This window comes from Chionomys nivalis, chromosome X (assembly GCF_950005125.1).
Source record: "Chionomys nivalis chromosome X, mChiNiv1.1, whole genome shotgun sequence".
Taxonomy (NCBI): domain Eukaryota; kingdom Metazoa; phylum Chordata; class Mammalia; order Rodentia; family Cricetidae; genus Chionomys; species Chionomys nivalis.
The window spans coordinates 22889455-22913372 of NC_080112.1; the positions used below are offsets into that span (position 1 = coordinate 22889455).

General features: G+C 38.8%; 1 protein-coding gene across 1 annotated transcript; it reads left to right on the forward strand.

The window, feature by feature from the left end:
• Positions 1-2759: 2759 nt before the first annotated feature.
• Positions 2760-3097, forward strand: LOC130867989 (ubiquitin-conjugating enzyme E2 L3-like). Its single transcript, XM_057760223.1, has one exon. The coding sequence runs from the start codon at positions 2760-2762 to the stop codon at positions 3081-3083; it is 324 nt and encodes a 107-aa protein (XP_057616206.1). The 3' UTR covers positions 3084-3097.
• Positions 3098-23918: the final 20821 nt, after the last annotated feature.

The following is a 23918-nucleotide window of genomic DNA, read 5'->3' on the forward strand; positions in this document are numbered from 1 at the left end:
GTTGTGTCAAGAATGGTCTATGCCAGGGGGTCAAGGACATGACAGAGGAACCCACAGGGACAGCTGACCTGAGCTCATGAAAACTCAACAGTCTCTGCACCAACAGCTAGGGAGCTTGAATGGGAACAACTTAGGCCCTCTCCCTGTAAGTGACAGTTGTGTAGCTTGGTCTGTTTGTGGGACTAGCAGTGAGATCAGGACCTGTCCCTGGCTCTTGACCTGGCTTCTGAGAACCTGTTCCCCATGCTGGGTTGCCTCACCCAGCCTGAATACAAGAGGAGGATCTTGGTCCTGCCTCAACTTGATGTGCTACCCTTTGTGGACTCCCACAGGAGGCCTGCCTCCTTTCTGAAGAACAAGTGGATAGGGAGTAAATGAGACAGGGGAGGGGGAAGGGAACAGGAGCAGAGGAGGGAGGGGAAACTGTGGTTGGTAGGTAAAACAAATGAAAAAATATTTAATAAAAATTAAAAAATGATTTAAAAATGAATGGTCTCTGAATGGTTTCTGTATTTGTTCCCATCAACTGCAGGGGGAAGCTTCTCTGATGATGGCTGTGCATGACACTGATCTATGGCAGTGTCTTGACGACTCCTAACAGCATTCTGCTATACTCATATTATCTTGTTCTGATTTTTTACAAAATTATCTCCATCTCAAAACAGGCTAAAGTTTTCATTTAATGATTTCTTTTTCTTGGGCCTTGTTTTTCCTCTAATTTCATCTCAAAATTCCTTTTAAAATTGTCTATTTCAGGAATAGGAGAAGAAACCTAGGTCAACAAACAGGAAATGATTTTAACAAAATCACAGAAGAAAATTTCCCTGACCCTAAGAAGGATATGCCTATATGGGTACAAGAAACTTACAGAACACCAAATAGACTGGAATAGAAAAAAAAGCCCACTCAGCACATAATAATCAAAACACTAAACAAAGAACAAAGAAGGAATATTAAAAGCTGGAATGGAAAAAGATCAAGTAACATATAAAGGCAGACCTGTTAGAATTATTCCTGACATCTCAGCGGAGACTCTAAAAGCCAGAAGGGCATGGACAGATGTGCTGCAGATTCTAAGAGACCACAGATTCAAGCCCAGGCTACTATATCCAGCAAAACTTTCAGTCGCCATAAATGTAGAAAATAAGACATTCCATGATATAACCAAATTTAAGTAGTATCTATCTACAAACCCAGTCCTACAGAAGTATTAGGGAAAACTTCAAGCTAAAGAGGTCAACCACACCCAAGAAAGCACAAGGAATAAACAATATCAAACAAGCAAATCCAAAGAGGGGAACCACACATAAAAACCACCACAACAAAATAACAGGAATGAACAAACACTGCTCATTGGTATGTCTCAAAATCACTGGTCTAAATACCCCAGTAAAAAATAACACAGGCTGATAGAATATCTGACAAAATAGACTTCAAAGCAAAACTAATCTGAAGAGATAGGAAGGACACTACTTACCCATCAAAGGAAAAATCCACCAAGAGGACATAACAGTTCTTAACATCTATGAGCCGAACTCAAGGGCACCCAAGTTTGTAAAAGAAACACTATTATAGCTTAAATTACACATTGAACCTCACACACTAATAGTGAATAATAAACTTCAATACCGCACTTCTCACCAATGGGCAGGTCATCCAGAAAAAAACACTAAACAGAGAAATGCTGGATATAACAGATGTTATAAACCAAACAGATCTAACAGATATTTACAGAACATTTCAACCAAAGACAAAAGAATACACCTTCTTGTCAGCACCTCACCAAACTTTCTTCAAAACTGACCACATGCTCAGACACAAAGCAAGTCTCAACAGATACAAGAAAACTGAAATAACCCCCTGCATCCTGTCAGACCACCACAGATTAAAGCTGAATATCAGCACAACAGAAACAACAGAAGGCTTTACACCTCACAGAAACTGAACATTCACCGTTCAGCAAGGCTAAGATCAATAAAACAAAAGACAGCTCATGCAGGTGAGGATGTGGAATAAAGGGAACACTCATTCAATTCTAGTACAAGTGCAAACTTGTACAGCTACTATTGAAATCAATGTGTCTTTTCCTTAGGAAGTTAGGAATCAATCTACCTCAAGATCTGGCTATACTACTCTTGGGCATATTCCCAAAGGATGCTTCATACTGTCTCAGGGACAGGTGCTCAACCTTGTTCATTGTTTCTCTATTCATAATACACAGAAACTGAAGCAGCTTGGATGTCCCAAGAAAAAGAATGGATAAAATTGTGCTACATTTATACAATGGAATGTTACTGTTAAATGAAACTATATCCAGGTGTGGTGGCTCACACCTTTAATCCTAGCACTCAGGAGGCAGAAGCAGATGGATCAATATGAGAGTTCAAAGTCAGCCTAGACTACAGAGTGAGTTCCAGGACAGCCAAGGCTGTTGCACAGAGAAGTCCTATTATGAAAAACCACCCTCCCCCCAAAACTTACTGGTAAATGGATGAAACTAGAAAAAAAAAATCATCCTGAGTAAGGTAATCCAAATACAGAAACACAGAAAGGCAAATATTGTATGTATTCGCTTATATGTGGATATTAACTGTTAAGTCAATGATAAACAAGTTATAATCTGTGTAACTACAGAAATTACATATAGAGTAAGATACTAGGGGCATGGGGGATAGATAGGTCTCCATAAGAAAGCGAAATAGAGAGCACCAGATCCAAGATGGTGGCCAGCAGGAGTCTGATGAAGGACAACCCTCCATATGATAAGGGGGCCTTCAGAATTGAAATCAACTTTGAAATTGAAATCAGAGTATCCATTCAAACCACCCAAGATCACATTTAAAACCAAGATCTACCACCCTAACATTGATGAGAAGGGGCAGGTATGTCTGCCGGTAATTAGTGCTGAAAACTGGAAGCCAGCCACCAAAACCGACCAAGTAATCCAGTCCCTCATAGCACTGGTGAACGACCCCCAGCCTGAGCACCCACTCCTGGCTGACCTAGCTGAAGAACACTCTAAGGACCGTAAAAAATTCTGTAAGAATGCTGAAGAGTTTACAAAGAAATATGGGGAAAAGTGACCTGTGGACTAATATCTGCCATGAATCATTCCAGCAAGTTTGAACAGAGCCCCTGAGCAGTGCACTCAGATACCCCGCAAAGCAGGACTCGGTGGAAAATTGACACGTGCCACCACCTGGCAGTTACTAACTTTCTACAGTTTTCTTAATCAAAAGTGGTCTAGGTAACCTGTAAAGAAGGATTAAAAAATTCAGATGTTCTAGTTCTGCTTGCTTTGTTTTAAAAACCACTGCTTTAGTCTACTTCGAAAGAATGCCATTTCTTTTCCTGCAGACTCAAAGTTACAGTTAGCCCAGAAGGTTTAAAAAAAGAGTCGTGATTCCCTCTCCCCATTGCCTTCTTCTTTTTCAATCCCACTTCCACAGACTAAGGCCCCAGCTCCCACAGAAGCAGCAGCCCTTCTCCTGTGCCACACTGCCTGTGGGTGATAGCTCAAGTCCGCTAATGCCATCTTAGTAATGTACTTACAAAAGATTATAAAACAATATCACCCCCCCCAAAAAGAATGTCTGTGCAAAGGGAAGCTGCTTTTACATAAAATCTTAGCAAAGTGTTCTCACAGTAACAGACTCAACGGGCAGACCCCACACTCTGAACCCGTGGTCAGGCTGTCTTTGTAGTGACCTTGGAGGGAGGGTCCGCCAGCAGAGAACGCTGTGCACTTGTGTGATGAATTTCTCTCCAGTCAGCAGCCCTCCCTGCAGCTGTGGCAGATGACCTGCTGGTTATCCCAAGTCAAGGCAAAAGCCAGAATATTCTTTTGAAATCTCAAGCTTCTCCACCACCAAGCTCTGCTGAGATGTGCCAAGGAGCCCCCCCACTCCTCAGCACAGTAGGCCACCACTGTCGTTCTCCGCATGGTTTGCATCTTGTGGGATCAGCATTGGTGGCATCTGCTTTGTAACCAGCTGTCCTTTCCTCAGAGCAGCTGCTGGTGCAGCCCAGGAACAGGATGGCCTTTCCCTCCCTCTGGATTCAGCCTTTCCAGGGTCAAGCTCACTTGAAGCTCACTCAGTAATATCCTTTCAATGTGCTTTATTGCCTTTTTTTGTAGAAATAAAATTTGACCTTAGAATTTATCATCAAAAAAAAAGAAAGTGAAAGAGAATAGATAGATAGTTGTGAATGGATTGGGTGGGATGGGGGACACTGGAATGGGAGAAAAAAGTGAGAAAGAATTGTAAAGAGGAGATGAAAGAGGGAATATGGGGAGAGATAACTAAAATTCAGGGCTATTTAAGGGGCAATATGGAAACCTAATACCTTAGAAATTTCTCAAAATATATACATATATGAAGATGATGTGCTGTTTGTTCGTTTCCCAGCCACTCAGATGTGAAATAATCACACTGAAACTAGATTAATTGCAATACTGTATTTCTAGCTTAAGTGTATTTCTAGCTAGCTCTTACATCTTAAATTAACCCATTTCTATTATTTTATATTTTACCATGAGGCTTGTGGCCTACCAGCAAGGTCCTGCTGGCAGCTCGCGTCTTTCTCCTTTGGCAGCTACATGGTGTCTCACTGACTCTTGCCTGCTCTCTCTATATATCTTTTTAAGCATGGCTATATTCTGTTAAGTCATTGGCCAAAAGCAGCTTCTTTATTAACCAATGGCAATAAAACATATTCATAGCACAAAGAGGGGAATCCCACATCAATAATCTAAATGAAATTGCCAAATAATGGAGGAGACAGAGCCCCAACTAGACATCTCGTTACCAAATGAAGCTCTCAGTACTAAGAATGGAATACATCTAATTGAGTTGTAGGCCAAAGGGGTCCCATGGGAACTTCCTGATGACATAGTCTTATTGCTGAAGACAATACACACAGAACTCATTGAACATAGAGAAGTTGAGCTGATGTATATATTGATCCTACATGCTAGTGTCTTTGGAAGGTATTCTGCAGGCTACCAAAGGAGAAATACAAATACCAAGCCAGCCACAAACTGTTTGTTATATAATGGTGTCCTGCCCGCAAGATATGCTAGGGCAATGGTAGCACAAAGTTTGTAGAAGTAACCAACCAATATCTGCTTTGAATTAAGGCTGACTCCAAAAGATGGAACTCATAGCTGGTGCTACTTGGATGACCAAGAGCCTGGGACTAGATAGCCCAGGGACCTAGGAAAAAACCAAATACTACTGTCCTACTAAAATAATGTAGCAAAAAAAAATCGACTCCTAATGGTATTCTGCTGTACTCCTAGATCAGTGCCTTATTCAGCCATCATTGGAGCTATCATCGAAGAATCTTCCTTCTGTAGCAGATGGGAACAAATACAGAGACCCACTGCCAAAAAATATGCAGAAAGGGAGAGATCTTGGAACGTTCAGTCCTAAACTGGATGTTTCTTTCAAATCCTCCCTCAGAGCTCAGGGAACCCTGTAGAAGAAGAGATGGAAAGAGGGTATAAGCCAGAGGGAATGAAGGACACCAGGAGAACAAGGCCCTCTAAGTCAGCTGAGCAAAGCTCATATGAACTCACAGAGACTGAAGCACATTCAAAGGACCTGCAAAGGCTCTGCTCCAGATGGTGACCTAGAGCTGAAAAGAAAAATGGACACAAGCCCCTGTCCCTAATGCAGATGTAATCTTCAATTAATAACTGCTTGCAAATGATAATTTATTTATTTTTCCCAAGGCAGTCTCACTGGGGAAACAACCTACTCTTAAGGCTAGACTGCATGCCCAGAAGTAGATGGACAACAGAAAATTAACTCAGTGGTATCTTTGGAGGTTTCTTGTAAGGGATATTTTTTTATCTTATTTTTTATTTTATTTATATGCACTTTAAACTTTTCTTTCTTTTTAACCTTCAGGTTCTTATTATGGATATCAGTTTTTCTTTTTTATGGGATTCCTGCATGTGCAAATGGGTGTGTCTCTCAGTCTATATCTGTTTATTGTACCTTGGGGTCTTTCCTTCTGCTTGTTTTGTTTTATTCTAATATGTTAGTTTTTGTTTTATCTTATTTTATTTTTATTATTTGTTTATTTATTTATTTTGGTTTTTTTCAAGGCAGGGTTTCTCTGTGGCTTTGGAATCTGTCATGGAACTAGCTCTCGTAGACAAGGCTGGCCTCGAACTCACATAGATCCTCCTGCCTCTGCCTTCCAAATGCTGGGATTAAAGGCATGCGCCACCACCACCTGGCTTTTATTTCGTTAGTCACTTAGAAGTTTGTTTTCTAAAGCCTGGTATTGGCATAAAAACAGACAAGAGGACCAATGGAACCGAATCAAAGACCCAGATATTAATCCACACACCTACAAACACCTGATTTTTGACAAAGAAGCAAAAAAATATAAAATGGAAAACAGAAAGCATATTTAACAAATGGTGCTGGCATAACTGGATATCAACATGTAGAAGAAAGAAAATAGATCCATATCTATCCACATGCACAAAACTCAAGTCCAAATGGATCAAAGACCTCAACATAAAGCCAGCCACACATAACCTGATAGAAGAGAAAGTGGTAAGTATACTCGAATGCAGCACAATTAACCACTTCTTAAATAGAACCCCAGTAGCACAGACACTGAGAGAAACGATTACTAAATGGGACCTCCTGTAACTGAGAAGCTTCTGTAAAGCAAAGAACATGGTCAATAAGACAAAACAGCAGCCTACAGAATGGGAAAAGATCTTCACTAACCCCACATCAGACACATGTCTGATCTCCAAAATATACAAATAACTCAAGAAATTTGACATCCAAAGAACAAATAATCTAATAAAAAATGGAGTACAGACCTAAACAGAGAACTCTCAAGAGAGGAATCTAAAATGGCTGAAAGACACTTAAGGAAATGTTCAACATCCTTAGTCAACAGAGAAATGCAAATCAAAACAACTCTGAGATTCCATCTTACACCTGTAAGAATGACCAAGATAAAAAACACTGATGACAGCTTATGCTGGAGAGATTGTGGGGTAAAGGGAACACTTCTGCATTGCTGGTGGGAGTGCAAGTTGGTACAGCCCCTTTGGATATCAGTATGGCGATTTCTCAGGAAATTAGGAAACAACCTTCCTCAAGACCCAGTAATACCACTTTTGGGTGTATATCCAAAGGAGGCTCAATTGTACCACAAGGACATGTGCTCAACTATGTTCATAGCATCATTGTTTTTTCATAGCCAGAATCTGGAAACAACCTAAATGCCCCTCCACCGAAGGATGGATAAGGAAAATGTAGTACATTTAATACACAATGGAGTACTACATAGCAGAAAAAATAATGACATCTTGAATTTTGCATGAAAATGGATGGAGCTAGGAAACATCATATTGAGTGAGGTAACCCAGACCCAGAAAGACAATTATCCTATGTACTTATTCATAAGTGGTTTTAAGACATGAGGCAAAGAAAATCAACTCACAATCCCAGAGAACATAGACAACAATGAGGACCCTAAGAGAGACATACATGGATCTAATCTACATGGGAAGTAGAAAATGACAAGATCTTCTGAGTAAACTGGGAGCATGGGGACCATGGGAGAAGGTTGAAGGGGAGGAAAGAGGAAGGGAGGGGAGCAGAGAAAAACGTAGAGTTCAATAAAATAAAAAAGAAGTCTGTTTTCTAATGAGAGACAGAAAGGGGCTAGGTCCCGATGGGTGAGGAGCTGGGGAGGGACTGGGAAAGGAGTTGAGAGAGGGGAAACTGTTATCATGATATATTATGTGAGAAAAACAAATCTATTTTCAATAAAAAGAAAGCAGCATATAAACATCAGTACATTCTTCTATAAAATTCTCTCAAGTAGGTATTATTAAAACAATCCCTGCATGTCTTATACTAGTCTTAAAATAGGAGACCTAACTGAAGAGGGCACACATATGGAAAAAAATTAACATCATCAAGTTATCCTCCCTACCAAAGTGATCTGTAAAACACTTGGCATTTATTTTTCACAGAACCAGAAAAATATTCTAAACATAGAAAACTGCAAATAGCCAAATCCATCTTGCACAAGAATAATGAATCTGGAAACACACTAATTCCTGGCTTTGAAATATACTAAAAAGCTGTTCTAGCTGAAACAACACGCTGTTAGGATTCATGAAAACAAACAAACAAACAAAAAACAAACCACACAGGCCAATACAAGAGGATACATAGACTAGAAACAAAAGGTAAAAATCTACAACCAACTAATCTTTGACAAAGGTGCTAATGATATACTTTAAACAAAGAATCCTACTTCCAATAAATGGTGCATGGAAAATTGGGTCATTACAGGTATAAAAATAAAAACTAGACTTGACTCAAAAAAAAAAAAAACCCAACAAAAATACACTCATGACTTAGTATAGGACCTGAAGCTACAAAACCTTTAGAAAAAACAGTGGTAATACTTAATGGCATTGGGATAGGTAAAGATGTTTGGACAAAATTCAAAGGCACAGGAGCTCTTTGAAAGAAACAAGAGCAAATAAGTAAATGAAACGACATCAAACTAAAATGCTTTTGCACAGCTAAGAAAATAACAAAATGAAAAAGCCACCTAAAGAATGAGAGATGTTAGCCGGGCGGTGGTGGCGCACGCCTTTAATCCCAGCACTTGGGAGGCAGAGGCAGGTGAATCTCTGTGAGTTCGAGACCAGCCTGGTCTACAAGAACTAGTTCCAGGACAGGCTCCAAAGCCACAGAGAAACCCGGTCTCGGAAAAAAAAAAAAAAAAAAAAAAAAAAAAAAGAATGAGAGATGTTATTTGCAAATCATTCGCCTAAAATGACATTAACATTCAGAATATATGTGGATCAGTAATGGCATTCAGTAATGACATAGCAAAAAGGCAGATTAAAAACCATCTAAATTAGAAATGTTCCTGAAACCTAAGTGGAAATTTTGAAAAGAAGACATGTAAATGGGCACCATGACAAATGACTCAGTATACTAGGTAGAGGGAAAATACAAATCAAAATCACAATACCATCTTACTATAGTACGAATGCTATTACAGAAAAGGTAGGAAGATTTGGGAAGAGAACAAATACACTATTGGGAACAGAAATCAGTTCAGCTCTTACTGAAAGTCTTATGGAGTTTTCTTATAAAAATGGATCTGCCATGTGTTATGCTGCTGGGTGGGTATGTATCTAAAGTAAACAAAGTCAGCACATCAAGGAAATATCTGAACTCTTGCTTCAAGTAGCATTCATCAACTGATAAATGGGTTTAAAAGACGATAGTGTGTGTACAAAATGGAACACTACCCAATAGTTTAAGAGTAAAGTTCTTTCTGCAACAACATGAATGAAATTGGAGATCACTGTGTTCAGTGAAGTAGGCAGAGCACAGAAAGACAAATGCTATAGGATTTCAACTGTATGTTAAAAAGAAATCTAGTTGTATAGAGGTAAAAAATAAAATGATGGTTACCAGAAACTGAGACGCTGTACTGGAAGGAATTAAAGAACATATAAATAATCAGAAAAATCTACATGTTTCATTTACTACAAAATCTAAGATGGAAATACTCTCTTACTTGAATAAATCACCATCAACATCATAGATTATCCATTAATCTTAATATCATAAAACATGCAATGGACCCAGAATGACCAGAGCAATCATGAAAAAGAACAGATTTCTTGAGAAACACTTCTTGTTTTCAAAAGTTACTATGGGGCTCCCAGGTGTCCAGGGAGAGGTCCCCAGCTAGTTCCTTGGGCAGCTGAGAAGAGGGAACCTGAAATGGCCCTATCCTATAGCCATACTGATGAATATCTTGCATATCACCACAGAAACTTCATCTGGCGATGGATGGAGATAGAGACAGAGACCCACATTGGAGCACTTGACTGAGCTCCCAAGGTCCAAACGAGAAGCAGAAGGAGGGAGAACATGAGCAAGGAAGTCAGGACAGCGAGGGGTGCACCCACCCACTGAGACAGTGGGGCTGATCTATTGGGAGCTCACCAAGGCCAGCTGGACTGGGACTGAAAAAACATGGGATAAAACCGGACTCTCTGAACATGAGAGATTGAGGGTTGATGAGACGCCAAGGACAATGGCACTGGGTTTTGATCCTACTCCATGTACTGGCTTTGTGGGAGCCTAGCCTGTTTGGATGCTCACCTTCCTAGACCTGGATGGAGGGGGGAGGACCTTGGACTTCCCACAGGGCAAGGAACTGTGACTGCTCTTCGGACTGGAGAGGGAAGGGGAGAAGAGAGAGGGAAGGGGGAGAGGAGTGGGGGAAGGGGGAGAGGAGTGAGGGGAGGGGGAGGGAAATGGGAGGCGGGGAGGAAGTGGAAATATTTTCAATAAAAAATATATAAAGTTACTCTGTAACTGCTGTCATAAACTTGTGCCATATTGGTATAAAAATACCATTATTTATTTTAGTGTCAACTTGCTACAAATTAGAATCCGCAAGCATGGAGTGCATTCAAACAAGTGTTCTGATTGCTTTGATTGGTGTGGGAAGACTCGCCCCATTGCAGGCAATACCTTCTAATAGTGTCCATATAAAAAGGGTCTACTCTCTTGGCTTTCCTTCTTGCTGCTGAGTTAATTGATTCTGTTGCTCCTGCTGCTACTGCTGCTTCTGATTTCTTAGCTGATAGCAGAACCAGCCTTCCCAGGCTTTCATCATAAACTTAGAATCAGTGACAGTTCAGGAAGTTTCCAGACTTCTGGCGCCAGACTGGAACTTCCTAGACCCAGCCTTGTGGATTGAGCAGCTACCTATTGTCAGTCCCCAACCCCTAAGTAAGAGGCAACCATTGTGAGGCACTTTGACTGCTGAGACACCCAGCCTCAAGGATCAAATGACTATTGGGTTCATAGGCTCTCAGGAAAAGATTTTGGCATTGTTTTTATTTTAAAGCTGAGTTAATAAATTTATATATATATTTACATATATATTTTTTCATCCTATTGGATCTATTCCTCTACAGAACCCTGAATAGTATAGAAGATAGGCAGATAAATGGATTAGAATAATTTATTCAGAAATTGACTCATAGTTGCACAACAGTGGTAAGACAACTCAGTGCAGAAATTTCCAAAAGATGGTGCTTATGTAATTAGAGACATTCATTCATAAAATGGAGACATATCTACATTAAATAGCACACGCAAAAAGCGGTGGTGGCGCACGCCTTTAATCCCAGCACTCGGGAGGCAGAGGCAGGCGGATCTCTGTGAGTTCGAGACCAGCCTGGTCTACAAGAGCTAGTTCCAGGACAGGCTCCAAAACCACAGAGAAACCCTGACTCGAAAAACCAAAAAAAAAAAAAAAAATTCAAAGAGTGAGATCAAAGAACTCAGTTTATAGACAAAAATTCCAAATACTTAAAATAAAAAAAAATGATGGTTTATCTCTATGACCTTAAATTAGGCACTGGTTTCTTAATAAGACTGCTAGATTACAAGCTAACCAAGGAAAGAGATGAATTAACTTCTTCAAAATTGTTTAAAAGATTTTTCTTCAAAGGATACTGTTAAGACAGTGGAAACATAATTCCTAGTAAATGGTATATCTCATAAAGTTTTAGTGTCCAGGTTATATAAAGAGCAAATCCTCAGTTACATAGGTTTGAAGAGATAATGCTCAAAAGAAACCATAAATGTTTAAAAATATGCTAAAGATAATTAACCATTACGGAAATTAAAATCAAAGCCATGATGAGCTGCTACTTCTCATACACCAGTGTGTTGATAATAAAATGTGCACGGACAAGTGTTAACAATGGTATGACCAAAAACAACTCGTTAACTGGTACGAAGAATATAAAACAGTGCAGTAATTTGGAAGACAATTTGCAACTTGTTTCAAGCTGTCTGTCAACAAACCTTAATAAAACTTTTAGATTGGCCATTATTTTTCAAAGCAGCAAGTACTGGCAATGATGGGAAGAAAACGGAAAACTTACACACAGTTGTACTACCATTTATAAAAACAATTTTCTCAAATAATTAAAAGGGAACTATCATTATTTGTCAATCTTATTTCTGGTATATATCCCAAAAGAAATAATCATACAGAGTGTTATTGTACATGTCTCTAATCTCATCACTTGGAAGGTGAAAGCAGAGAATTAGGGGTTCAAGGCCATCTTCAGCTATATAGCAAGTTTGAGGCCAGCTTTATCAACATGAGGCCCTTTCATGAAAATAAATAATAAATAATGATACATAAATGAAATCAGCGTGTCAAAAGACATCTTCATAATTATATTGATTGCAGCGCTATTTACAACAACCACAAAAAGGAATAAGACTAAAGTTCACGAACTGATGAAATGGATAAAAAAAAATGTGAAACATGAACACACTGGAAATACATTTACATACAGCAACAGTAAAGATTTCATTAACAATTAAATCCTGTCATTTGTGTTAATATAGATGGAACTGTAGATCATTATGACAAGTAAAATTAGTCAGGCACACAAAAGCAAGTAATGGTCTCATCGCATGTATATGTATAATATAAAGTAGGCAATTTCATAAAAATTGCGACTAGAATAGTAGTTGCTAGAGCATGGGACGATAGACTAAGAAAACTCGGAAGCCTGGGTAAAGGTTGGTTAGTGGGTACTATGCTATAGTTAGACAAGAGAAATAAATTATGGTGTTCCCTTGCATAAGAAAGAAACTACAAACAATGATAATACACTCTTTTTTCAAAAAAGTTTAAGAAAAAAGTACAATGACTTAACAAAAAGAAAAGATGAATATTTGAGAACATAGATATATTTATACTGATTAAACATTGTAAAATGCATGCTATATCAAGACATCCATATATATATATATATATAATTTATGTGCTAGTTCAAGTAAATAAATGATAAAGATCTCAAATCTACAGGCTAACCTTCAACCATAAAATAATAGATCAAACTAGATTAATACAAGCAGAAGGAAAAAATAAAGATCAAGCATAGAAAACAACAGAATTAATCAAACTAAGTATGAACTAAAATGACAAACATTTACTGTCCTGATGAAAAAAGAATGCATACAAGAATATTTCAATCAATCCCCAACAGCATAAAACAATCATTTAAGTAAGAATGGAAAGGAGGGCTATTGCTGTTGCACTTAATGAGAAAGATGATTGATTACAGGAGAGTACCCTGAACAACTACATACCAGAAATTACATAACCTCCCAAACACAAGGTACCAAAGCTAACTTAAGAAAGAATGAAAACAGAAAACCTTAACAGATACATAACAGGAAAAAAGACATGACCATTAATTTTAAAAAGCCCCCAAATATAACATAGTTCAGAATCAGTTAATTCTCATTATGGATTTCTACCTCCAATACTTCTCAAACACTTGCAAAAAATAAAAGAATAAAAATCTTCTAATCCATTCTATGAGGCAAGTGTTATTCTGTCACCAAGACCAAAGACAACACAAGAAAGCTCTGGGCCAATATGTTTTCTAAATATAGAGACAAAATTCCTCAATGAAAATCAATTCATGCTGAGAATGTAGCTCTTGCTTAGTGTTGCAAAGACTGTTGATTTAATTCTCAGTGCCATACACACATAAACCCTGCTATATTGCACAATAGAAAAATTACAAAAATATTATAATCATATTAATATAGACAGAAAACTTTGGACGAATCTAATACCTTTTAATATTATTTTACATGTGACATTTTACTGATAGTTACTGCCTGTTGAACCTTTGCAATCTCTGTTTCATTCCATGATAAATTCATTTATATTGTCTCTATCATTATTCTGTCTTCCCTCTTCCTTCACCTTTTCAGTTTCTTCCAACATAGCCCATTTGTCATCCTCTTGTAACTTGGAACTAAATGTTCAGAATTATGAACATGGTAACACTGAAAAGGTAAAGCCATCTGTAGCTATTTCACACCAACATTCCTGGTTTTAGAATTATTGAATCACCATAAGTTATTTTCATCACAATTTCTAGGCATAAGTCTTCTGGAACAGTTCTTTTTCTTTTTTCCTTTCATATATATATATATATATATATATATATATATATATATACACACATATACATATATACATATAAAACAATTGCCTACAGAGTTCGAAGAGGGTATTAGAGGGTATTAGATCCCCTGAAGCTGAAGATATAGGTGGTTGTGAACTCCTAGCATGGGTGCAAAGCAGTCCGTGCTCTCACCTACTAGGCTGTTCTCGGGGCTGCATACTCTCACAGACACAATCCAATTTTGATCATGATAAATCAAGATTGGATCATACTACTCATCTGTGATTCAAATCAGTCTTATTTCATATGCTCAGTAGCCATGTGTTACTAATGTGTAGTTGTGGACAGTACAGTCATAGAGTTATGGAGCAATTATCTGGCATCTGGAGTGATTTTTTTAAAAACCACTTTGCCGTGGTGTTGAAATTTGTCCATATCTACTTCATTTTGTGCCACTGAAGAGAGATGACTCTATTAAGGGCAACCAGAGTTCAAATATCTGCGGGCACTGTAGCACACTCCTGAATCCCGGAGTACTTTGGTTGAAATCCTGTACGTTTTCTTCCACTGGCTAAGCACCACAACAAAAAGTATGCTTTTGTCTTAGGGTTTCTCTCACTGTGAAGCGACCCTATGACCATGACAACCCCTAAAACATTTAATTGTGGTGGCTTACAGTTTCAACAGTTTAGTCCATTATCATTATGGTGGGACATAGTGGCTGGAGCAGGAGCTGATTGTTCTTACATCTTGACTTATAGGCAACAAGAAATAGTCTGAGACACTGGGCATAGCTTGAGCATATATGAGACCTCAAAGCCCACCTCCCAAGTGATACACTTCCTTCAACAAGGCCATATCTACTCCAAATCCACACCTTACAATAGTTCCACTCCCTTTGGGGGCCATTTATTTCAATCCACCACAGTCATCTTCACAAAAATGATCAGTTCCTCTTTGAGTCCTAGGGATAGTCCTCATAGTATAAGATTATGCTTCCCAAAGCTGACACTTCTCGACTCACTACTGATCATGTTATTTCTTCGTACTGGCTATTTCCCTCTTTGAATTTGACTTTCAGCGTGGCCTTTTGTTTATTCTATCATCACGGTCAGAGCTGCTCCTATCTCACAGCTGTCCCCTAGATGTTTTTCACAAATTTATACTTCCAGTAAACCTTTATTTCAATTCTCAGTTAAGTCTTCAAGAAGTTTTAGGTCGGAACTTTCTCAAGTTTATGACTTGAAATGTTAAACATAGAAGTTATCGTATATTCCCTTCTTACTGGAAACTGATGAGGTTGTGATCTTCAGAAACTATGTTTTAAAAAGATATAGACCTTATTATTAGAGTTGTTTAATTCTCCACTTTCAATCTTTTTTCTTTTTCTAAAAAAACCTCTTATCTTATTTAGCTTATTCGGCCTGAAATCCACCAAAGGGGAATGGAAAAGGAAACTGAATACAGAAAAGAAAAACCTCTAAAATGCATTGGGTTTCTACTAAAGGTGAATTGCTTTCATACGTTTGATTTCTGATAACCACAATTACTCTATAAGGTAGTCATTGCTATAACAAATTTACAGATAAAAAGGTTTCAGAGAACTAAAGTTACCTCATTTACATCATTGAATACTATGTCTATCCTTTGAATAGAATAAAAGGATAAGGATACTTTTAGTATACTTTATTTGAATGTGCATTAACATATGTATATACAAATATAATATCCATATATGTATAGGAAGACATTGATGTGATGGCATTAAATATTCAAAGTATTTAACTACAAATTCTCTAACCAACACAAATGGTGTGGACAGAGTTAAGTCACCTGAGTCGCCTTCCTGACTGCCTCACCCCAGTTTGTTGTACAAGTCTAGCAGTTGCTTGCCAGGATCCACAACCTCCTTCTGGCCCATCTCCTTCTCTCTGGAACTCAAGAAATTGGAGCGTGCTCTCTAGCTGGGACCTTCTAGCCACCACATGTGACTTGGAGATCTAGATCCCTTTCTGCTGCCCAATTGGAACTCTCCAGTTGCCCTATTCTTCCTTGAGACCTAGGACCAGTCCACAGCACCAGGAAAAACTTGTTCCAGGTTCCTTGACCAAACTGCTTAAGACAGTAGACTGTGGCAGACACACAGAAGATCTGGATGGCGGCTGTATCCCCAAACACCAGACAATCAGAGGAAACAGACATCCCAACTCTACTATGAGTTGGCCTCTACCTGAACATCATAATACCTCTGCTGAAAGAACAACGGTGGCTTGCACAAAAGAGAAGGAAAAATATCAGGCAACTAATTTTAGATGTGCAAATCCTAACCTAGAAATAAAGACAAAACGAAAACCCAAGTAACCCATCACTCTAAAAAAAAAAGTTTAAAACTCATAGTAATGACCTCAAATGAAAATGACAGAAAACAACTTCCAGAAAAAGAATTTAAAAAGAATATGGTTATAACTATGGTCAAACAACACAGTGAGGACAAAAATAGATTAAAGAAATAAGGAAGTTAATCCAAGATGTGAAAACAAAGGGAAAAATTTAAGAAAACTTAAGCTGAAACATTACTGGAAATTAAAAACTCAACAAATCAATTAAATCTTGCTTTTTTTTTTTAAAAAGTTAAATATCCTAGCCCCCAGGGAAATGCAATTTAAAACTATTTTGGTGTTTTACCTTACTCTCATCAGAATGCCTGAAAAATAAAAGAAAGAAAAAAAGACAAGTGCTGGCTGCTGGCACGGATGTAAGGAAAGGAAAAGACTCATTTACAGCTGGTGGGACTGCAAAACTGATGCAACCACTGTGGAAATCAGCCTGGAAGTGTGTGCAGGTTCCTCAAAAAGCTGATAATCAATTTCCTAAAAGATCCAGCTCTACCTTTGGGTATATACCCAAACCCAAAGGACCCTGCATCTTACTAAAGAGATATGTACAGAGCATGCTCGTTGCTGCTCTGCTTACTCATAAGAGCCAGAAACTAGAAGCAGCCTAGATGAACATCAACTGATGAATGGGTAAGGAAAAATGTGGCACATTTACACAATGGATCATTTACACATTGGAATATTTAGGTGTTAAGAAAAGTGAAATTATGAAATTTGCAAGCAAATGGATGGAGCTGCAATCAGTCAATCCTAGTGAGGTTGGCCAGATCTAGGGAGACAAATGCCACATGTTTCATTTCATGGGTAAATGTTAGCTTTGAATCTTCAGATATGCGTGTTTCATTTTGAATATTCACAAAAGTCAAGAAAACAGTAAGGGGCAAGAAAGAAATAACTCAGTAGTTAAGACTGCTTCCTGCTCTTCCAGGGAACCCAAATTTGGTTCCCAGCACCCACACCAGACCTCTCCCAAATGCCTTTAACTCCAGCTTCTAGGGATCTGAGTTCCTGCCTTCCTGAGTACCTGAACTAACATGGACAAACACGCACAATTTAAAAGAATTCCTTAAAACAATTTATTACATTTTATTTTGTTCATGCGTGTGCCATGGTCTCTCTCTCTCTCTCTCTCTCTCTCTCTCTCTCTCTCTCTCTCTCTCTCTCTCTCTCTCTCTCTCTTCTGTGTGTGTGTGTGTGTGTAGGTTGGAGAGTCACCTGCTGAAAATAGCACTCCATCATGTGAGTTCCAGGAATAAAACTCAGGTCATCAACTTGGGAGCAAAGCTCCTTTATTCAGTGAGTCATCTTACTAGTCCAAATTTCTGCCCTGTCCCCATCCAAGGACAGGTAATTTGTACAACAATACAACACAGAATAGTGATGACAGAAACAAATATTTGGTAAAGATGGAATATGGTCACTGAACAAAGATGACAGAGAATCATAATTAGATTTTTCTGCTGCTGTAATAAAACACCATGACCTAAAGCAACTTAGGGAGGAAAGGACTGGTTTATCTTACACCTCTTAGGTCATATTTGGTCACTGGGGAAGTCTGAGCAGGAACTCCCAGGTAGAAACTGAAGCATGTCCCATGGAGGGACACTGCTTACTAGCTTGCTCCCCATAACCTGCTCTGCCTGCTATCTTATTTATAGTATCCAGGACCACCTACCCACGGGTGACACCAAACACAGTGAGCTGGGCCTTTCTCACATCAAACATTAAACTGCCCTACAGGCTTGCATGCGGTTTGATCTTATGTATGCATTTTCTTATTTAAGATTCCCTGTTCAAGGTATGTCTGTGTTTGTAACAACTTGACAAAACCAATAAGGAAACAAAATAGCAAAACATTTTCTGGGAACTACAAAAAGCAAAGCAAAACAAAACAAGCAAGCAAACAACAACAACAAAACCCCAACCCTCAAGGCTGTTTAGTCTTTATTGGAAGGCCATAGATATAGACTCCCTGGTTGTTCCAGATAAGGGGGAGAAGAGCATATGGTTACACTATTCTCTACCAGTAGTTTGGAGAATCTAGAAAGTCTAGATCAGAGGTTCTCAACTTGTGAGTTGCAACCCTTTGTGGGGTGTGTGCGTGTGTGTGTGTGCGTGTGTGTGTGTCAAACAATCCTTTCACAGTAGTCACCTAAGACCATTGAAGAACACAGATATTTACGTTACAGTTCTTAATAGTGCCAAAATTATAGTTATGAAGTAGCAATAAAAATTATTTTATGGTTGAGGTCACCACAGCAGGAGGAATTGTGTTAAAGGGTTGTACCGTTAGGAAGGTAGACGACCACTCTTTTATGTATCTTGAAGATACATAAAACTAAATGGAAATGATAAGAGAAGCTAGAGGGTTAAATAGATGAGTAACCAAGAAAAAATGGAAAGGGTTGTTGGTGATAAATCTCCAGGTGAGTTTTCATATTAAAGAAGAGAAAATTGTAATATTATTTTTAAAATTCCAGAGCACAAATGGCAAACACACATCCTGATTCAAGCTGAATAAAGATGTTCCAACTCTATTTATGAAGAGAGATACAAAAAATCTAAGTAAAATATTAACAGTTGGAATAATAATGCATCATGGTCACATGTGTTTTATTTTGTATCTTTGGATGTGACAAATAAAACCCACAGGTAATTGTTTTTAAGAGAAAACTGAAGAAGGTGAACTGAACTACAGTGCAAAAATAAGATGAAATAAAATTTGTACTTTTTCTTTTTTCTTTTCCAGAGAGGTTTCTCTGTATAACAATTGTAACTGTCCTGGAACTAGCTCTTGTAGACCAGGCTGGTCTTGAACTCATAGAGATCCTCCTGCTTCTGCCTCCCGAGTGCTGGGATTAAAGGCGTGCGCCACCACCACCTGGCTAAAGTTTGTGATGTTAAAGGTCATTTCATAAGAGAAATGGTAAACTGTGTGGGGCTGGGGAACAGAGATCTTAGTAGGGAAATCTAGCTTGTGAAAGAATCCTTATTGCAGAAGTGGTCAATGCAAAATGTAGTTGAGTGATGTTTTTATCCCAGAGGTTTGTACTATACTGTTCTGTAATCTACACTATTCCATTATCTCAAAACCTCAGTAAGTCTGATAATCAAAATTATACTAGCATAGAAAGACTGAATGGACATGTGCCTTTGAACCAAACAGTGACTGAAGAACAGGTACGAGAAGGGAAGAATGGAGTATAGAATTAAACATTAAAAGTAAGACTGAAATCCTAAAAAGGGCCTGAGATGGTTTACCAATTAAAAATGTAACTGAGTTCAGTTCCCAGCACCCACATCAGAGGGCTCACAACTGTCTTTAATACCAGCTCCAGGGGGATCCATTCCCCCTGCACTCGAGTACACATGTCTACATGCAGACACATAGTTAAATAAAATAAAATTAATGTTTTTTAAATCCTAAGATAGGAGTCTATGTAAAGCTTGCCCAAATATATATGCTGGAAGATGAAATCTTTTAGCATCAACAGCGAATGGACAGGTTCAAGGCCTTGAGGATAATGAAACATCAACTATTCGACCAAACATTAATTCTCTTTGGATTCTGAGACTTCATGGAAATTTCACTTATTTAATTTTACTTATCTCCATTTCAGGAAATTTTAAATGAATGAGCAAGTGTATGATTTTGATTATTAGAAATAAGCAATCAGGTTACGTTTTTATTGGAAAAAAGGTGAAAAACTGCAATAAGAATCAGTACCAAGACAAATCCCCCAACTTTTTATTTTCTTATTTTTCATTTATTTTTATTATTTGTGTTTTGGTGCTTTGCCTCCATGTATGTTTGTGTGAGGGTGTCTGATCTTGGAGTTACAGACAGTTGTGAGTTGCCTTGTGGGTGCTGGGAATTGAACCCAGGTCCTTGGAGAGCAGTCAGTGATCTAAACCACTGAGCCATCTCTCCAGCCATCTCTCCATTTATTTTTATAAATAATACTCTCAGTATTTATGAATTTCTGTACTCTTTGTTTCCCAGTTATACAAGATATTTATATTTTTGAGCCTTATATATAATGCACTATGCTATGCTATATAAAAGTATGCCTAATAGATGGGAGCGGTCTATATCCTAATAGTGAACCTGAATAAAAATTAGGATAGTTGAAAAGGCCCAGTAGCTACGTAAGAACACAGGTGTAAAAGCGACGTTTTAGCTACACTGGATGCAGGTGATCTGATGGCAACAGTATACGCCCAGATTCTGAAAGCGCTTTTGAGTTGAAGGACTTTTTCTGCTACTCGACACGTGAGAGAGCAACAGGAGGAAGTAGCTGAGAGGGAAGGAACATCTGTGGATATTTTAGGCTGTACTTACAAAATTCCGAGCACCAAAGATACCGAAAGAAGTATTTGATGTCCAAGAAGTCACCATGTGGGTAAGTTCTATATAGCAACGGAAGCACGAGAGCCGGAATACTGGATCCTGAGACTAACGAGCTATGAAGTAAGTGGTTGCTGTTGAAATTATACCCAAGGAATACAGCTTTGGACAAGTCACAACGTCCTCTTTATAAAGAAGGTAAACACAGTAACATTTCCTAAGACCAACATATCCGCCAAGGCCTAAATTAGTAAGAATATCTTATTAGGAAGTGAACATTACCAACCCAGGCGCAGATGTCAAGGCTGTCATGGACTATCAGGTACCTAGGTGGAAAAAGCACTATCGTCCTTAAAAGTAGAGTTTGCTCTATTTTCAGCACTTTCATGTCGAGGTGGACAAACAGGAAGTGTATATTATGCAGTAAACACTTGATGGAGGAATTACTTTCATTTAATAAAGAAACTGCCTTGGCCCATTTATAGGCCAGCCCTTAGGTGGGTGGAGTAAACAGAACAGAATGCTGGGAGAAAGAAGCGGAGTGAGGAGTCGCCATGATTCTCCCACTCCACACAGATGCAGGTTAAGATCTCCCTGGTAAGCTACCTCGTGGGGCTACACAGAATATTAAAAATGGGTTAGATCAATATGTAAGAGCTAGCCAATAAGAGGCTGGAATTAATGGGCCAAGCAGTGTTCAAAAGAATACAGTTTTCCGTGTAATTATTTCGGGGCATAAGCTAGCCATGTGGGCGGCCGGGTGCCGGGGATACAGTCCTGCCGCTCGTATTACAACAAACACTGTGATTGATATTGGCGACAGAGACCAGTACAAACCTATGCAAGCCTCCACCAACTAGACGTATCAATAGGCCGTTGTGCACCTAGGTAGGTTAGCAGAGTTCTCTGCTGTAGCATTAAACATGTCTCATTAACGGAGTACTCGCACCAGGTTTATCGGCCCAATACAGTGCTACCAGCAACCAGACAGAGTTCGTCAGTAGTATTCAGGATCAGAAACGTTTTAATTAAGTCAACTCCAAGCAGTGGTTAGATAAGGACCCTTGCTAACTCAATCAACCAGAGAGTGACTAAGTGTGGCCAAGAGATGGCAGCAGAGAGCAGCAAACAGCCTTTCGTGGTACTGGTAAAAAAAAAAAAAAAAAAAAAAAAATTGTACCTGGATTAGGAGACTAGACACTTTGGAGAGAGGACTAACTGGGTGGGAGTTGGGGTGCGGATCTGAAGTTGACATCACATTCCAAAGGAAAACAAACAGAAAGGAGGGTAAAACGTTAGAGCAGAAAGTTAATGAATTTGCGAGCAAGTTACTGCATTCTTCAAATAGGTAGGCCGCCCAGGAGCTTTATCTAATATTTTGGGCAACTTCACGATGAGTCTCCGGTGGTTCTGATACCTTCTAGACTGCAGCAGAGTGTACACTGCTAAATAAAGCTGCCAGAGGTCCTGCAATAAAATGAGCCCTAGGAAAGAGAAAACAATGGGCATTGCCTGTAGACTACCCACCCTTCCCCACCTCTGGCTTTCTTCCTTTATAACTTCTATTTCCTTTAGGGGTAAAGGCAAAGGCATGTGAATCACTCTTGGGCATTTATCTTCATCCACTCCAATCTGTATTACATACTGCAGGCTTGTCTGCAATTTTGTTTTGGAGTGGGAAGCACATTGCTGATACATGCTTTAACCGAAGGGGAAACATTTGGTCAAATAAACCTGTATGCATGCTTCTTGGGCCAAGCTCGGGAGTCCATCTGAAGAGAGGGAGGAGGGATTGTAGGAGCCAGGGAGGTCAGGGACATTGGAGGAAAACCCACAGAAATGGCTATCCTGGCTCATGGGAACTCACAGAGTCTGAACCAACAAGCAGGGAGCATGCATGGCAGCTTGATAAGCCATGCTTTGCTGAAGCCCATGGGAGCCTGCCTTTTTCTGAATAAATAAAGAGAAGGGGTGGACCGAGGAGGGAGAGAAGGTTGCGCCTGAGATGTAAAATAAATAATTATTAATAAAAATCCTGTATGTTTCCACTTGTCGTTATAAATAGTAGTGTATGAGTCAAGACCCAGAATCTCTTAGATATATCACTAATTATTTAATAATTATATTTCTACTTATTTCTGTTATAAGGGTCAAACTGAGGCTACCTAGAAATAATGGAAATTAAGAGAACATGGGAAAGGAAAGGATCTTCTTACTCTGGAGCCTGGTTGAAGTGTCTTATCCACTGAGTGCCAAGAATATTGACAATTGGGGTCAGCAAAATGGCTCAACAGCTATGGCACATTCCACAGAAGCCTGATGATTTGAGTTTGAACCCCAGAACCCACATAAAAGTGGAAGAAGAGAATTGACTCCACAAAGTTGTTTTCTGACCTCCACAGACATCCCTTGGCACACAGGCTTACACACAACACATACACACACATTCAAATAGAATAAAATTGAAAATTCAATTATACTGGCAACTAACAAATTGTTCTGTAAAGACTTCCTACACAGAGGCAATATTCATTTCATAAGCACATTTCCAATAACAATACTATAATATCAGTGAGCCATGCATAAGGCGTAGACATAAGTAATCTTTGAGTCTAACCTCACCACTTTCCCAGCTGTACCACCCCTGCCTTAATTTTCTAAAAATCCAAAAAGCTTATAACTTTGTTTATCAGTAAAATGTTTCAACTTCCATGTGACCTAGTATAGTAAAAATTCCTTTGATCCTTTTATCTTATCAGCCCATAATCTTACAGAATATAGTCCAGAAAATACACTATCATTTCATTTATAGAAAAGGGAAACCCTTAAAGACCCTTTGAGTATTCACGATAAACCTCAGTTACAATATTTATGCGTGTGTGCGTGTGTGTGTGTGTGTGTGTGTGTGTGTGTAACAATGAAAGAAAAAGAGGCGATGAATTTGAGGGTTGGGGAGACATGGGAGGGGTTAGAGGAACAGGAAAGGGAAATATAATTATAATTTAACTTAAAATTAAAAATGTTGTCGAGGGCATTTTGCCCCTAGAGGCTCTGTATAAGAGGCGTGTGTGATTTTATGTGAGATCCAATTGTGAGGTTCTAGAATTGCAGACAGGGTCACATGGAA